Source organism: Pyxicephalus adspersus, chromosome 6, assembly GCF_032062135.1.
Source record: "Pyxicephalus adspersus chromosome 6, UCB_Pads_2.0, whole genome shotgun sequence".
Lineage (NCBI taxonomy): Eukaryota > Metazoa > Chordata > Amphibia > Anura > Pyxicephalidae > Pyxicephalus > Pyxicephalus adspersus.
This window is the reverse complement of record NC_092863.1, coordinates 49,553,657-49,572,053: the sequence shown is the minus strand read 5'-3', so window position 1 is coordinate 49,572,053 and position 18,397 is coordinate 49,553,657. Positions and strand designations below refer to the sequence as shown.

Here is an 18,397-nt window from a genome sequence, read left to right as displayed (position 1 = left end):
AAATATCAGGGAAACTATATTGGCTGCTGTTAAAAAAATATCAAATGCAACACTTTTCAAATAGCTAGACCATCAACCCAGGCATTAGAATTTGGGTGCCTAATGCATATCTATAATATAGCATATTCATCAGAGGTTACATTCATTGGCGATTTGATGCAAGGTAACTAATTGAGCTAAGTATTGCAAGAGGTGGGCCTGTATCTGACTTTAGGAAGAAGATGATTTTTAACAAAGGTGTGAGATTTGACCTTTAAAAAGTTGACAAGTTACATATGTGCAGTAAAGACACTTAGAAGACATAGGAGCATGGGCATGACGTACACAGGTCACATTAGCCAAGTCAACTGCTTGTATGCCTCTTTTCAGTACTAAGGGGAAGCAGAAAATTATCAAAATAAATCATTTGGGATTAGGAGAACCTTTTACTGCAGACAGAGGAAGGACAGACCCAAGCATCTAAAGTGAACAGAATATTTTATGTGAGATGAAAGATTATTCAGAAGCTTTCTGTAATACAAATTTATGGTGAATGTATTACAGAAAGAGAAGAATCAAAGAACCTCCAGAGGCTGCAGTATCCCTTCCATGTCAACTGCACTAAAAATAAAACATGGATTTGCAATGAAGTGAAAAAAAAATCCTTCTTGATTTAAGTATGCATGGAACTGCAGCAAGCTGGCATTTCAGCATTTATATCGGCTTCTTCCACACCACCATCTGTAACACTATACAAGATTTAGTTATTACCCATACAGCTGTGTGATGTGTCCTTGATATCATCCCCCCCGTTATGTTGGGGTGATGCTTGTAACTGTCGTAGACCCCACCTGATGTTCTGCTATGCTAAATTACCATAATTCCCAAATACCTTTAGGTGTTCACTCTTTACTCATAATATTGGTATGCAAAATTATTCTACCATAAATAATTTTTTTTCACTATGAACATGACCTTTTCTTTTTCAAGCTATTTTTTATTTTTTTCCCCATCTCCTTACCCTCTCGAATTATTAATCAATTTTTTTTACTTCTGTTTTAAATATTCCAGTTTTGTAAATTTGCCTAATTTAACCATATAAAAAATTCAGATTCATTTGCAATGAGTGGCAAAAGTATTGTGATACTTCATTTCGTCATTATAAATGCATAAAATCTTCCCTGCAACCATTTAATGCCTTTTTTTTCAATCTACGTTTATTTAATAATTTAAGAAGAAAGAACTTAAAATACAGTAACCCCCATCTACAAATTTAAGTCAGACTTGCAAATGATAAATTCTATTGGTTGTTTTCTTCAGACAAAGTGAAATTGTAAATTACTTTTTATTGTACTTTATGTTTATGTATCTTGCCTTGTTTCTAATACAGGACTGGTTGACAAGATTTGGCTATCTGCCACTGCCTGATCCAGTTACAGGACAGTTACAGACACAAGAAGAATTGTCCAAAGCAATCAAAGCAATGCAGGAGTTTGGAGGGCTGAAACCCACGGGGATCCTTGGTGAGTCGGATCACACATTGGAATGTACTACAACCATATATAGTATTACACTTGTACTTTTATATATAATCATATTTTTTGTGTGTGTATATATATATTATAGATATATTATGGATTGTCAGAAGACTAAAATATTAAAAAAATATATTTTCTTTGGTTTCCATTTTATTTTCCCTTTTTTGATTGATCAGTGGCATTTGTTGTTTTACCAAGCAGAAAAACCTCTTACCCAACAGGATACCGGTAACACACTGGGAAACAAAAGCTACATATGGTCAGAAATGAGGAAGGGGGCACACAGATGCCTTGGGCCACAAACCAATGCAATGCAAATTTGCAATTAACTACTGGTATAATCCTTTTTTGTAATTAGGATGAATGGACACAACTAATTTTAATCCCAGCACTGTAAATAACTCAAAACATATTTTCTTTTCTTAAGTACTTTGTAGAAGGATTAGGCAACAGCTGTTCTGAAAAATTCCCTCTTTGCACAATTCCCTCAAGACTGAAACCCTCTTAATTATTAATTACACGTTTACAATTGTGTAGTTGTTTCCCTTTGATGTTTGCAGGAGAACATAGCAGCTGTCTGACTTCCATTTCCATTTTTATATAAATTCAATATATGAGTATACACAGAATATTACATTAAGTATAATATTCCTCCCTACTGTTTATCTTTATGGTGAGCACTATACAATAGGCTCTCAGTGTGTTCACAGTTGGCTAAGCTAATAAATTCAAACTTAATAAGGAAATAAATTAACGTTTAGACAACAATACACCTTAAATGAATGTACATTGTATCTGTATAATAGTCATTTGCCCTATGATTTGTCTTAAACGTGAGAATTATGTTTCCAGCTACAACCAATTAGGAAAAACACACCAAACTGCCGAAAACAATATCCAATGTGTAAATATGGAAGATATACAATTGAGTCTTGTATTGCTGATTATTGCTGATTACAAAACAATATACATTTAGTATTCTAAATTTCATACACACTGTTGAAAACACCATTGTGTGGGTGTATAACAAAAAAGAACTGCTGCGAGTATAAAGTGCCCAGAGGTGCATTCACAGCAGTTGACAAAGCCTTTTACTTAGACAGAGCACTTGGCGAAAAGCTTTAGTTTCCCATATATTTTTGCTATCTGATCCATTGGCACAAGGGGAAGCCCATCATACTGGCCCTTTAGAAATGTGATGGAGCAGGAGGTAGCACCAAGGTCCAACACTGGGTAAAAATGTCACGGTTTTGCCTTTGATACTTAAATAAGATTTATCTGTGATAGGAAGTTTTTAATGGTGCTATAGGTATGTGCACAATGAATGTAATAAATAACCTGCAGTAGTTTATTTTTTAAATCTCTCATCTCAGAAGCATGAACTGAGTGCAACTATTTTCATAGTAGGCTAGGGATACACAGATGATTACATGTACTAACATATATGTAATAATGTAATGGTAAATGTATTAATGTAATTAAATGTACTAGTAAGAGATTTTACTATTTGTTGACAGTCAAGTCATTAGCATGACATTAGAAATTTCTTTATGCAATCTGAAACTGAACATGTTTAGTTTCTCTGCCTTGGAACTAGTAAGTAGCCCAAGAGTCAAAGAATGACATTCCATCTGAGACTTTTTAGACAGACATTTAGCTTTGAGTAATTTAGCAAATTAATCCATGGTAGGAAAAAAAGCACCAGTGCTGCAATGAAGGTGATGAGTGAGGATTATTGTAGTACAGGCTTTTCCCCTGGCCCTTGTTTCTGCATTTTCTCCTACTGTTTTCCTATTAGAGTTTGTCTAAAACTTTAGGTATCTTTTGTTTTATTTGTGTATCACCTGCGGTAGGAAATTACATTTAGGAAATGTTATGTTACGCACAGCTGTCATGTGTTACTGTTAATGAACCATTTTCAAGAGTGTTGACTGACTGACAGTAGTCTGATAATGTAATTCTTGGCTTAGTATGAGTCAACCACAAACAGCAAGAAGGACCAGTGAATTATTTTATGCCAATTATTTGCAACTGGTGGCTGCTGCTGTCATCACTGGTTTACATGCTGAAGGGAAAGAGTAACTTTAGACCCAGAGAAAATCTGAATAGTCAAAGTAAACAAACATGTATAGATTTGTACCTGATTGGCCTAAAAATGTTCAATAAATTCCTATAGAAGCTCACTACTGTGGGATATAGTGATTCCTCATTCTTAATACATTTTGATAACACTTTTTGAGCTCTATTTATAAAACAGGGAACTTGTATATACTGTATAGTGCCAGCATAATATGCAGCCCTTTACAAAATCTATAGTCATGTCGCTAACTGTCCCTCCAAAGGGCTCACAATCTAATGTCCCTACTTTGGTTATTCTTCATTAACACAGTCTAAAGCCTATTTTCAGTGGAAGTCAATTAACTTTACTGCATGTTTTTGGTATTTGGGAGGAAACTGGAGTGCCCTTGGGAAACCCATGCAAACATAGGGGAACATACAAAAAACAAAAAAGACATAGAGTCCTTGCCGAGATTCAAACCTTTGAACGAACTGTGCTGCCCTTTGAGTTGTCTACTACTATAACAGACACAATATTGATTTTTCTGTTTAATACATGTACATTAGGAAATAAGGTTGTCTGTACTTTATTTACACAGACATGGAACCTGGAACATATGACTCTGACATGTTGAAATTGTTTGTATTATTGGGCTAAGGGTAGAGATAGACATGACAAATCTGGGTGCTATCCAATACCATGAAGGGGTGTTCATCAGAAAAACAAAGCAAAATTGGAAAAGTGTCTTGATTGTTGTTGTTTTACCTTAGTAAGCTGGCACCAGGAGCCTCTTCTGCAATTCCTCCCACTGTTTTTCTTTCCATTAAAGTAATCTTTGTCAGCTTGGCAATTGTATTTTCTTGCTACTTACCAATTAAATTTACGTTGTCAGGTAATTCTTCTGCAACACATTGAAATCAATGTATTTCAGTTGAAATGATGATTGCTGTCCAGTGGTTATATTGTTCAATACCAAGAGATAAGATTTGTCAGTGTTGTGAAGCCAATGTCTGTACTATGTATGACTAGTACTATAGTTTATTTTTAAAATGCTTTTGTGTTTGTAAAATATAATTAAGCTCCTAACTTTTGTTCACTACTTCAAAGTTCAGATCTTTAGTATTCCTTCACTTGCTCTCACCCACAATTCCTTTTAATCTCTGTAAATGTAAATTCATTCAGAACAAACCAAATAGAAAAGAAAGTTCCTGCATGTCCTTTTAGATTGAATGCTCTATAATAAATGCTCTTACATCAGAAATCATGAAAGAGGATTAAATACTGAGAGAAAGCTTTGTTCCCTACTACACAGATGAGGCCACCTTGGAACTAATGAAAACCCCTCGTTGTTCTTTGCCTGACCTGTCCCAAACAGAGGCCACAAGGAGGAAGCGGAACATCCAGATGGTGACCAAGTGGAACAAGAGGAATTTATCCTGGAGGTAAACCATGATTCTCATTTATATCAGATTAGGCAGTTTGAAACCAACATAAAATAAAGCCTTCAAAGGACTGGTAAACATACATCCTATTTTGTAAAATAAATAAGAATTTTTCTTCTGTCTTTGGTACTGTTAAGAGTTTTCTTTATTTTCTCTCCCGATGAGGCAGCCTTTATATCAAACAGGAAGTAAAGAAATCTCTCCAACTAGGCCTTTTACTGTTGTAACACCTTACAGGAGTTTTGAACTGATGTATCCAAAACTAAAAAATGTTTTTGATGATTTTATATCTCACAAGAAATGTAGGTTTCAGGCTAGTGTTTTTTAAGCAGTACCACTGCAGGTAATTGCATTTAGCCACCCCCTAAAAATGGTTAAAATTTAAAGTGTTGTTTAGTTTCTAATTTTTGCAGGTGTTTGCTTCCAGTAGATGTTTTTGTAGACACTACTTGTTGAATTCAAGAGCAGTTAAGAGTCAAATTATTCAGTATAGACCTTAAACATTGCACCACTTCCAACAGCAAACAAATGCCTGCAAACCCCCTAAAAAGCCTAGCTGTTACAACTCCAGGGCACCTATTGGCAACAGCCTTGAGTGGTAAGCAGGATTTTTTAATTTAACAATAATTGTAACAGTATAAACTTTTAGAATTATATACAAAATATAACAAAAATGTCTGCTTGATTACAAAAGTTAATATCAGAATGTTTAGGTCATCCAGAGGTTGAGGCTATGTAACAAACGTCTACACTTTTTGAGCACTGTGGTTACAAATACTTATCTCATTTGCTCATCCTTACCATTAACCAATATAACATCAAAACTCACTGCAAATCCCTGAAGATAGGTAATAAAACTTGTCTTGTCTTGCTAAAAACAGAAATAACACCATAGCAATCGGATTCCTGTGCATGTAATGCAGTCATTTCATCTAACAGATGAGGTTGCATCTTATAGATTTGTTGCATTTTACATAAAATCCCTCAAATTAAAGTTTGATGATAAAAATACACAATTTTCTTGGTATTTGTATGATATATAGGCAGAATACTTGAATGCATTCTTTATACATATACATATCTATCAAATAAACATACAAATTCGAGTCAAGACTCAGGCTGTGACTAAGACAGGAACTGGGAATATCATAAAGCAAGAAAATATATTACTAAGGGACAATTCTAACAATAAAACAAAAAGGGAATAATATTAATATCACACTCTTGCCAGTGATGTCAGTAGGGTTTTCCATTTGCATCATGCCAGTTGTGATAATTGTGATATGTATAGTAAGATCACAAAATTGCAGAGCAGATACTGCATAAATTACTTTTGCTTTTAACCCTTGGAGCAACTTCCAAAGAGAATTCATGCACAGGTTGGCTGATAGATCCTTCTACAAAATGCTGCAAATAAAGGATTTATATTTATTATCACTCCCAAAAAATAGTATAGGTTTAACTGCTTTTTTGTTTGTAACTCACAAATCTGAATATTGCCAAAATACGCATGCATCAACTCTAATCACTTTCAGACTTTGGCAAACTATGACAGGGTACCATCAGATAAACCCATTGCTTCTTCTCTCTGTAAGCATCTGCTGCATTGTTGGCTGATTACATTTAGACCCCTAAAAGACTTGTTTGTGCGGTAATTTCTCTTTGACCTCCATCCCAATATTTTCACTTGTGCTTTGCCTCCCTACCCCCATCCGCCCAATTACCCACACAGCGCTCTCTTTGTTTTGTACCTTCTCTCCAACCTTCTTCCTGTCACCTTGTTGTAACTTCTGTTCTATTTCCCTTGCAATATACTTTGCTGCTGATATCTCTACCTACTTGTCTTTACTTTGTTCCACCACTCCATCCATGTATTAAACATCTGTCCCTTGCTTCCCTCTCCTCGCCCCACCTTACTGACTGTTCATGACTTTGTCCTATACTTAAGAGACCTATGTATTATTCAGCAAACTATTTCCTTGTTGATGTCTTTTTATCATATAACACTGTTTTTATGCTGTTTACATCCCTTCAGTTAAAAAATATATCCACATCTTTCACTTTACATAACCCTATCCACGTCACAGAACTCAACTCCTGTCAATCTAATCCCACCTATTCCACTCTCCACGCTTTGCTAATTTTCTTTACTTATATACCCTCGACCCCTTTCCTTTCTGTTGGCAATGAGCAACATTGGCCCATCACTCCAGTAACAAAATTCTCTTCTGGTCTGTTATGTGCCATGGGCATTAAATTGAAGTCTGTACTCTTGCAATTCATCTTAATCAATGAGTATTCTTCTCCTTTGAGTGATCCACTCAAGCTTCATACACACATCAGATGATTGTTGCCTGAGATGAACAGTTGTTCTTACCTCCAAAATCATTCTGTCATGAAATGCTATGGAGGTACCAGCATTGTGCCAGTTGTTCACCCTCCCCTCTTCATAGAACAGACCATTCATTCGTGTATAGCCCTTGCTCATTCATCTGTCACTAGAATGGATAGTTTCCAGCGACATTCACCTGACGTCTGTACAGGTCCTAAGATTGTAATTTCCAGTTTCCAGTCATTATGTCATTATGGTCTGAATGGTATGAACTGTAGAATTGTAATAGTATGAGATTTTTTTTGCTATGATAACAAAGTAAAAAATAAATTAGTTTTATAGTATCACTGTACATGGTATGTCACAAGTATTATAATTATTAATAGTTACATTTCCCATACATAGGTTAACTGCTCCCAGGTGGCTATTTTTCTATCCAACAGCATTTTTGACAAGCATTTGCTGAAAAATAAACTGCCCATCTGAGTTTAGTCTTAGGGAATTATGAAAACAGAGGGTTTTTTGAAGTTTATTATATTGAGTCTTGAGTCTTGACAATTATAAGCCTACACCATTACCTGTCCTGTGTGGCAGTGTAGCTGTCCAACTTGTAATTATTCTCAGCGGGAACCCCCCTCCCCGCCCCCAAGGTGAAGTACTAGCCATTTAAGCCACCATGCCATTTCCTTTCAGTCACAATTTAAACTTCCTGGCTAACCTTACAGGCAGCCACAGGCAGCCAGGGTTACAAAATATAGTCAATGTACACATTACCAATAATGCCAATGTGAATATGCATTATACCGTAAAACCGGTATACTGCTACAACCCTAATATTAATGGAATATCTTTGTATGTGTTTGGTCCTAGATTTCAGCCCTAGCATTCTTTGAGTATGTGTTTTTTTGTTTTTTTTTTAAACTTCTATATAACTATTCTATTTTTTTAATCCTAAGTAACAACAAAAGGGAATGGCTGCACCTCACACTTAGCCCTCTGCCTCATTACAACTCCAGCATTGGTTCAACACCACTGTCAGTAGCTCCCAGGCCACCACTACCTCTTTGTCCACCACAATTCTTTATACAAATCAGGAAATAATATGGAATGATCATCAGGGAAAATGACATTTCTGGAGGGGCATACACACACATACATATACGCATACATATATATAAATATATATATATATATATATATATATATATATATATATATATATATATCATTGTTACTTGCAAAGAAGAAACAATATGATCACTTAGACTCCAGGACATCCTTTTGTTCTTACTAATGTTTAATACAATTGTACCCACTTGTCTTTGGCGACTTCAAATACAGCACAATGTGACAGATGTGACATATGAAAGCAAAAGCTGAGCCCATGGATAAATTGAATAGAAAAGAAAGGGTCTGAGTGGACAATTTATTCATTTTATTTCCAGGATTTTAACCTTTCTGGGAAGATACAAAAAATCTTTAGACCTGCCAGGACTGTCCCATGTCTCCCCTGAAGAACAACATTCTTGGCAATAACCCTGATCAGTGAGTGAACATGAAATGACTATTCATGTTAAAAGTGCACACATCTGCTTCTGGTAAAGACTGTCAATCACCCAGTATACAGACAAGGGAGCCAGAGAAGTCACCAGAGGACAACTGGGTGACATGAAGGATATAATGATTCATAACTTTTTCCAATAGCACTGAATTCTTTTTGGTAGCTTAGGATTTCTCTTGACTCTGCAGAAGAAAATCTGATGTGGAAAATCAGATGCGTGCAGATGCATCTGACAGTATCTCCTACAACAGCTTGGTACAGTAGTCATGTAATTGTTTTCCGACATTTTACCTAACTACAGCTTATACATGCAGATCACATGCTTAGCAGAAAAAAACATATATATAAGTGAACAAAAGATTAATACTCTTAAAACAATATATGTGCTATATATATATATATATATATATATATATATATATATACCAATAGGTAATGGTGTAGGCCTATAATTGTCAAGACTCAATATAGTAGTGTTTTTTTAGTGTACAAGATGTGTACCTTGTATTAACACTAGTTTTGTAAAACTGTCAGATATATATTGAAATCCTGGAAATGTGAATAGCTGAAACTGCTCCAATATATATATATATAATTTTTTTTTTTTCGTTTTCAAGAATAATTGGAGCAATAATAAAATTCTTAAACTAACCTGACCAAGCTCCTGTGCCTCAAACCCTGGCAGAAAGCCAACCACTGACAAGTAATCAGTAAAAAAAATCAAATTTTATTTTACATCCCTGACAGTCACCCAGAGACAACCAGTCAGCTGCATAGAAAGTATAGCAGCAGACTTGTCCACCTTGCTCAGTGCTTGGACGCTGCAAAGCCAGAATCCCAGCACCCAGAGCAAATATTATTTTCACACTGTAATGTTAATCCTGATGCTAAAAAATGTGGGAAAAATTGTTGCTCATCTAATTAGTGAACTACAGCATGTCCAAACACTCTTTTTGTAGTTGACGGATTCTTTTTAAGTCATCTGCACAACTTTACTTTTCGTACCAAACCTAATTACAGTTTCAATAGATTTTTTTTACTGGCCAAAATGATATTCCTATTAAATAAGACAGTAGCCTAAAATAATGGGGATTTAATTAGACTCCTTAAGGCGTACCTGGTTGTACATTTAATTGTGACATTTACTGCATTTAAGCCAAAAGTGTTTTGTAATTAGGGGAAGATTATTCTTTACGCTGTTAAATACATGAGTTTTTATATTTCTGCAGTTAACAGACTTCAGGGACAATTGAAATTGCTAGATGCCTGGCTGTATTTCAGTGTCATTGCTTTACATAGAGCAAGCATGCAACCAGTGGTGTGAGGAAAATGTGATATGTGTGCTTGTTCTGGAGCAGTGTGTAAATGGAGTGGTAAATCCACTGCATTAGTATGACAGCATGGAAGCTAGCATTTTCAGAAGCAGAAGGGTAGGTAGGGTATTTTTTTTATTATAGATACTTGATTTACCATTAAGGTAGCTATCACACTTAATTTAAGTATTTTATATTGATGTGTTCATACTAATATTAATTTAAAAAAAAAGTACTTGGCAGAAAAGACTTGACTCAAAAGTGAGTGCAGATTAGGCTTCTATGAACATTCATGTGATATGGGTGCCCTCTATAGGAAAATGTCAGTACTGCATTGACAGGCAAGCATTCAAATATTGCTGCCAAGTCAAAAAGCTTCTTCACTATAGGAAGCCTTTTTGAAAGAACAGAGTAAAAAACATACATAGCCATAAAAGTCATCTTGAAGTTCTGTACTAGGCCACATAAAAATATATTGTCCTTAGGTCACATTTATAATATATTCCTTACTTGTGCTACACAATTCCACAATATATAAGCTCAAATGCTTTTATCAGCATCAAATAAATAAATGGAAATCATTTACCCCACATATAAATGCCTATTACTTGTGGGTTAATGCATCCACATCATACATTTCTCCGTAAATAAATAGAACTGATTGAAGCAATATTAAATATTTATAATGCATAGTGCAAACCCTACTTTAAATTATAGGGATATTAGTAATCACCAAGGACTCCTTTGCCACATAAAAGCAGGCCTCAGGCCTATCGCTTTCATATAGAATGTGAAACTCTGAGGTGATTTTCAGTGTCCTTGAATTTGTTGCTAGGGCTGTATGACTTCTCATACTGAAGCCGCAGATTTTTACAAACAATAAAACGTGAAGATATTTTTAACTATTTTGTTGTGGGGCTTTTGTCACCTAACCAAGATTTCAGATAGAACTCAACTGACCTAATTCAATAACTCAAAAATCAATTTTGGAGAATCAACAACCCATAAACATTGTTGTTTTAATTTCCAAATTTTTGCTTTTACTATATTTTAAAGGACATCTGGACAGGTTGATCATGTGTGTGAGTGTTTTCTATGGTTGAGAGATATTGTAAGCTTACTTAACAAAACATCTCTCAAATATTGTATCAGCACTAAAATGCACCTGTGACCATGGACTTCTGAGGATTTGCATCATTTTACCAAGCAGTCATTGAGGTTTTAAATCAAACTGTTCTTTATAGCTGCAGGTACTGGGGAGTAACTCATCTTCCGGTTTAAAGGGGAAGTAGTGAAGTCCTTCTCTTAGCCACTAGCTTTTCTCTACCCCCTCCCAGATTACATTTTCTTGGATGGTTGAAGGAAAGTGAGTAAAGTTGTCTACAAGAATTACTTCTGAATATTACTGAAGAACAACTTCAGTGCTTCTGCTGTTAACGTAAATTGCTCCACAGTGGCTGCAGCTACAGAGATTAGTTAGGACTTATAGTAAATCTCATTTACTTACCTAATTTGTTATGCAACCATAAAATATCTATAGCCTTAGCACAGTTTCACAAATATGTTCACCATATACTTTAACTTGAATGTTCTTTTAAATATATTTGTTGCCTTGAAGTTTACAATTCATATGCTTTAAAACAAACAGATTCTGTTTAAAACTACTTACATAGTACATAGTATTCATGGTATATCATAACATGGGAAATTAAAAAAAAATGTTTTTATATCAGACATCAATTGCCAAATGATCGAATACATTATTTGATACATCTGAATAACAAATGTATATTCATAGCCAGAAAATTAAGTGCTGCTTTGGTATTTCTGCTGTCCTAATGCATGTTAAAAATATTGGCATACGTTTAATAGGGAAAATGTTATAATGGTTTAAGAAAACCTTCATAATGGCATTAGCAATTCCAGGATCATAGTGATGATAGAAGGTCCAAGGAGCTAATCCATTTCAAATATTATAGCAGGCAGAATGCCGATGATAAATCTGTTTTCAAATCCAACATTTTTTTTTAGTGGATGACATAGTACACATAAAAATAATTTATGGAGGTGAAAAAAATCCACTACTATCTGTAAGCATGTTATTTACTGTACATGTTATTGCCAGTTTGCAATTTTAATCCTTTTAATGGATTTCATGTTGTGTACATTTTATACTTTCCGGTTGTAATCGTAATATGCATTATACATATTACAGCAATCAAATTATGTTCAGCTTGACCTTTGGATACCTATATAGCATATTGTTATTCATTTGGGGCATACATTATCTACAGCTGTGGTTAATAATTACTGTTTATAATGTTATATTTATAAAAGTAGTAATATGCAATTTAAGCTTTTAAGTTTCCACATAAAATCAATTTTAAGTGCAGCTTAACTGGAGCTAAGCTGCAGACATACAGCTTAATTCACAGATGAAATAAACACATCGAAGAGCTGTTTTACCTGGCAAAGGATCTGTATTTAGTCCCATCTAGTTCTGAAATTAACACAACTGTCTGGCAGGGTAAGGAACTTGACCTTTTTCTGCTGCAGTTTCACTTTTACTGAAGGGTCTCCCACCACCCAGAGAAAAAAACAGATTGCCTATTAGCTTATCTTTTTATTATCCTGTTTACTCTTTCCATTAGCATATGCTTTGTACTGCAGCACACCTTTTTGTCTTCTCATTCTGCTTATCCCTTCTTATCCCTCACCCCTACTGGGTTTACATTACATTTATTTTTCTCACTACCACAAAAATGGGAGCCACCATATCAGTTTTATGGTTTGTCCTTGGCAACCTCAAGAATTTAGCTATTTGTGTAATTATTATATCCTACTCACAGTTTACCAAGGAAAATTCACTTGAGGGTCCCACTCCTGCAGACTTTGTACATTTGACTATATTTAGATATGTGAGTGTATATTTAAAAGGAAACTATTAAAGTGAGTTTAACTGTGTACTTATTATTCCATAGGGTTAGAACATTTCCTAAAGAGTCATCGTTGGGTCATGATACTGTGAGGGCTCTTATGTACTATGCTCTGAAGGTATGGAGTGACATCACTCCATTGAACTTCCATGAAGTGGCTGGGAACAATGCGGATATTCAAATTGACTTCTCCAGGGCAGATCACAATGATGGTTACCCATTTGATGGACCAGGTGGTACAGTGGCACATGCTTTTTTCCCTGGTGATTATCACACTTCTGGTGATACCCATTTTGATGATGAAGAGTCCTGGACATTCCGATCATCAGGTACGTCAGGGTAAGAAAATATACAATTAAGTACAGAGTTTTCTGCTGCAGGTCCATTGTACCCATCAGGAACAAAGTTACTTAATAGAGAAACTTTATTTTGTTTTATTATTAGTACATCTAATGAAAAATGCTCGGTTTTTAGCATATGTAAACAAGCAAATATTACATTTTCATTTAAACAGGGCCTACAGAAAAAAAGTGATATACCTGAATAAATGAAACATAAAATTGTCATTGTAAATTAATTCTCAATCTCCAAATTAACACAAATGAGGATTAGTACACTCCTTCATTTACTACCACTACAAATCCATGAAATCAGATTCAGGTCTTCCAAATTAGGTGCCAATAATAAGAACATTATTAGGGAGTATACTGGTGAAATATTTCTCTTTTAAACCTTAGTTATCAAGGGTCTGGTATTCTGTTTGCTATTGATATGTGTGGTGTAGTTATGCCAAGATCAAAAGCTTTTCAAGACCCTCAAAAGAAAGGTGTAGATGCCTATGAGTCTGACGAAGAATTTAAAATTATTATTGAATTATTTTAACTCTAATCATTCCACTGTGAAAAAAACAAATGTTTTATGAGCAGCATAAATTTCAAATAATTGCTAATTTATCCAAGACTGGCCAGCCCAAGAAATGCAACCCAAGAGCTGAATGTTTGTTATTTTGGTGTGTTGGCATAGCCATTTGTCCCAAAGTTTAATGGCTCCAATAAAGAAATGGAGGGTTAGACTGGTCTAGTTAAAGTCCTGATTTGAATCATATCACAAATGTTGTCTATTGGTTTGAAGCAGGCAATTTATGAAAGAAAACCCATAAATATCTTCCACCTGAAAGTCAATTTAAAGTACTGGTCATAAAATTTCAGTAAATCAATGTCAAAAGGCTGATGGTTGGGTTTGCAAAAGGGTTTGAAAATATTCAAAGCCAAGGGTGTACACAACATGACAACATTTCCCTTCTGTGTTAGTTAATTACATCACCATTACAAATCCATTCAAATATAGCAAACAGTCAACTATTTTGATAGGGTGTAATAACTTTTACACATGGTTGTATTCAAAGACTGTGAACTCAGATATTGCTTGTTATGTTTAACATTAGTTTTAGTTGTTATCCTTCCAATGTACTGGATACAATATGTTGTTTTATGACATAAAGTATTCATGGATTTCAGACTATTGCTAGCTTTACACAAAATATTAAAGAATTATGTTTGTACAGTTATACGTATTTATTGTGAGTAGCTAAAAACCTGTCTAGCAGTGATGAGAAAAACTGGGGAAAAATTAGAGAATGTACAACTGATGAACTGATTTAAAGCTAACTGCAAAGCTGGCCAACTTTTTTGAATACTTGCAAAATTCTTAAACAAAGTATTGTCTCCAAAATTGCTGTGGGTGGGGTCAGGAGGACTTTTGGAAAAATGTTTTAAATATTGAAAAACTACATGCTTTTTACAATTTTGTCCATTAGTTTTCGGGGTTCACAACAGTTGACCTGAAGATATCTGTTAAACATGCATATGTTGTCTATGTGGACATCATTATACGTGAAAAATCAGCCAGCTCTCAGGCTCCCAGCACATATTCTCCCCATTCTAACATCTATTACTGGTGTCCAAATGGACTGCCGTGTACTTAAGAAGAGATACCAGTGGTGGGCAGCTCAAAAGTTCAGATTCAACAAAAGGCATATTTGCAATTGGCAAGTAATTTTATTGCATAATAATGATTTTTAGTACTAGTGTGGCAGAAAATGTGTGCCAAATACAGACCTTTAACAGCGATTTAATCCTTAACCTAACTTCTCAGAAACGGCATATACATGTAAAATGCTTAAGCAGAGGTTACTTTCAGTGCAAAGCATTAGTAATAACAGAGATACAACCAGCCAAATTTATGAAGACCTTGAGTAAGTTTAGTGTGACCTTGACCCTCGCCTTCCTAGCCTCCCTATTTTTCCTAGTATGTAGATAGTGTCCTCAATGACTTTTATGAAAAATCAGGATGCAAGACTGCAGCTTTTAAAGGAAAGGTTGGGATTTGTAATAAATTATATATATTATTTAAATTTCTGTATATATAAACATGCAGTTTTCACTCCAGGTAACAACCATAAATTTTTGGTTGTTATTAGATGCAATTTAACATATTCAAAATAATTCATGGACATTAAATGTGTAGATTCACTCAGAATAGTTAATTCCTTGCTTACACAGAATGTTTTATCTCTTTTTCCAGATGTCAATGGCATGGACCTGTTTGCTGTAGCAGTGCATGAATTTGGCCATGCAATTGGTCTTACTCATATTTCTGATATGGATTCAATAATGAGACCTTATTATCAAGGACCCGTGGGCGACCCTTTGAAGTATAATCTGCCTTATGATGACAAAGTTAGGATATGGCAACTCTATGGTAAGTGATTCCTAAATAAATATATTGCTTGCCATGATAAAGTTCTCCAATAACAGATTTCTAGTCAGTAACAACAGACATGCATGTACACAAGGAAAAAAGCCATTCAAGGTGCCTTAGGGGTACACTTAATAGCCCCACCAATAAGTCTTTCGTACCAGATTGTTTCATTTTTTTACCTCTACATTGGTCAGCGACAGACAACAAAAATAGCTCAGTCCCCAAATGTACCTTTTTATTTTTAAATAAAAAAACCCTTTATTGGATACAAGCTGCTCCCCCTCATGGGCTATGTAACTTGTAGGCATGGGTGGGATATGCTATTGGCCTTTATACTTGTGCTAATAGGTATCCCACTTTCTCTATGCATAAAGTTGACATATATAAAAAAATAAACTGAAAAACGGAGAAGAAAAGGGTTTTTAGCAAAGTGAAGCATTGTATTAAATGATGATTCTCATATAACAATACAAAACAATTTCATTAAGTAAACCACAATATTAGACAGTTTGTGTGACAAATGTGGTTTACAAGAGAAAAATTGCTTACAGTTTAGGCCAAAAGGGGCACTATACAGTAGTCATCTAGCATTAAATACACGCAGCCATATATTAGTCTTGTAGGTAAGTATTTTTTCCTGTAGACCGTTGAACCCCAAGCGTTTCGCCCTATTAGGCTTCCTCAGGGGTAGCAGTGTGCCAGCGAAATGTTACACAAGCAATTAGTATAATCTAAGTTAAGCAAACATATATATACAAGAGTGTTAGAATAATGTTTACATTTTGTAAAAATAGACAGCAGCAGTGTATTTCAATAATGTGCAACAATGTAATACCATGGTAAAAGGTGAGGTTAATTTATATACCGGTATATATATATATATATATATATATATATATATATATATATATATAATAACATTGTTAAAAATGGTAATATTTAAAAGTAGCTTCCAAGCAAATGGTATGTGTTTTGCAGTACTCTTGCAGGGTATATAAAAGCTGTATGCTAAAAATAAAAAAATCTGAGCTAAGTTACAAAAAAAAAAAAATGAAAGGGGACATCTGATATGTCGTTCTGCTTTTGGCTTTACGGAGGTGCAGTGGGAAAGAGTAGTTTGGTTTAAAAATTGTATTGTCTTTGCTACAATAAAGCATGGCACCTACAAATTGCGTGGAGGGCATATAAGCATATAAGTAAAAAAAAATTGAGTTCCAGTTGATCTATTCATGGCCTGCATCTGCTGCCTGTTCCACTTGTTGCAGGAGCCCAGCATTTTAGATATGATATGCTGTATGTTGTTTGCATATATTGACCTATCTGTGTATATACAGGGTGAACCAAAAGTAGGTGGACAGTAAATAAGATTTATTTTGAGATTACATATACAATTATATTGACTAATGCAATTTTTGATAAACAATTATTACATTTACAATTTAATTCTATTGTATATAATATATAATATAAAAGCACTGAAAATGTTATAAACGCATGTGCTCAAACTGCTGTCCACCTACTTTTGATTCACCCTGTATTTTCGATTTCAATAGCTTTTCCTTAACCATTCTTTCCTAGCATACAGTCAACTCAAATTATTTATTTTGATTGCAATGTCATTTTATTTTAAATACCAAAATCTAAGTTCTAAAAATTGAGTTTTCACAAAATGGACTATGTACTAATAAATATTTCGAAAATTATATCCTTGACATTATTCTACTTAATTGGGTAGCCTGTTTTTTCATGTTAGCTACCTCGGTAAACGAAAAGAGGCTTAAAATGGCAGTTGATCCAGGATTACAGAAAAACACTTTGGCATAGAAACATATTGCTCCTTTTTCATTTCTCACTTTTTAATTCTGAAAAGCTTCTGAAATGTGTACATGTTTTTAACTGTTACAAATATCAACCAATGTGTATATTATGATTTGATGCCCTTTTATTTTATCTATAATAAATACAGCATGTACAAAATATATGTAAGCAAACAGATATACTATTTGCCCTAATCGTATTTCTTTTTACATCAAAGCCAGAAGATGCTTGTAGGGTCATCCTCTTAGCTGGAAAACCTTCTTCTAGGAAATCCAATTATTGTGTGAAATTATTAGTTTTTCATTTTATGTCTGGTGCAGTGTTTGTGAAATTAGTTTTTGAGGAAGATGCTGTGTCTTATTTTCTGTTCCAGTGTCCCACATGGCCTCTAATCCTTCACCCTTTCTCACCCCAGGAGTCCGTGAATCTGTGTCCCCCACAGCAAAGCCAGAAGTATCTGGAGCTGAAGAACATCCTTTTCTACCTGATCTGCCGGAGAACCGTTCTACCATCCAGTAAGAAGTTGCTTAATACAAACATATATGGCTGTGTACATGTTATAAATGACTACAGTAATTTCATATGAGACAGTGCCCCTGATTCATCAATAAAATCCGCGCTCGCTGGAAGCGCGAAAGTACGCGCGACCAGCGAGCGCG

The 18,397-nt window shown here is 34.7% G+C and overlaps 1 protein-coding gene across 1 annotated transcript in view; it reads left to right on the top strand.

The window, feature by feature from the left end:
- MMP17 (matrix metallopeptidase 17) overlaps positions 1-18,397 on the top strand; it is a 97,585-nt gene that overhangs the window by 60,554 nt on the left and 18,634 nt on the right. Inside the window, exons 2-6 of the mRNA XM_072415718.1 lie at positions 1,370-1,502; positions 4,889-5,018; positions 13,206-13,489; positions 15,744-15,920; positions 18,154-18,253. Of these exons, the coding sequence (XP_072271819.1) occupies positions 1,370-1,502; positions 4,889-5,018; positions 13,206-13,489; positions 15,744-15,920; positions 18,154-18,253 (824 nt within the window). The remainder of the gene's footprint in view (positions 1-1,369; positions 1,503-4,888; positions 5,019-13,205; positions 13,490-15,743; positions 15,921-18,153; positions 18,254-18,397) is intronic.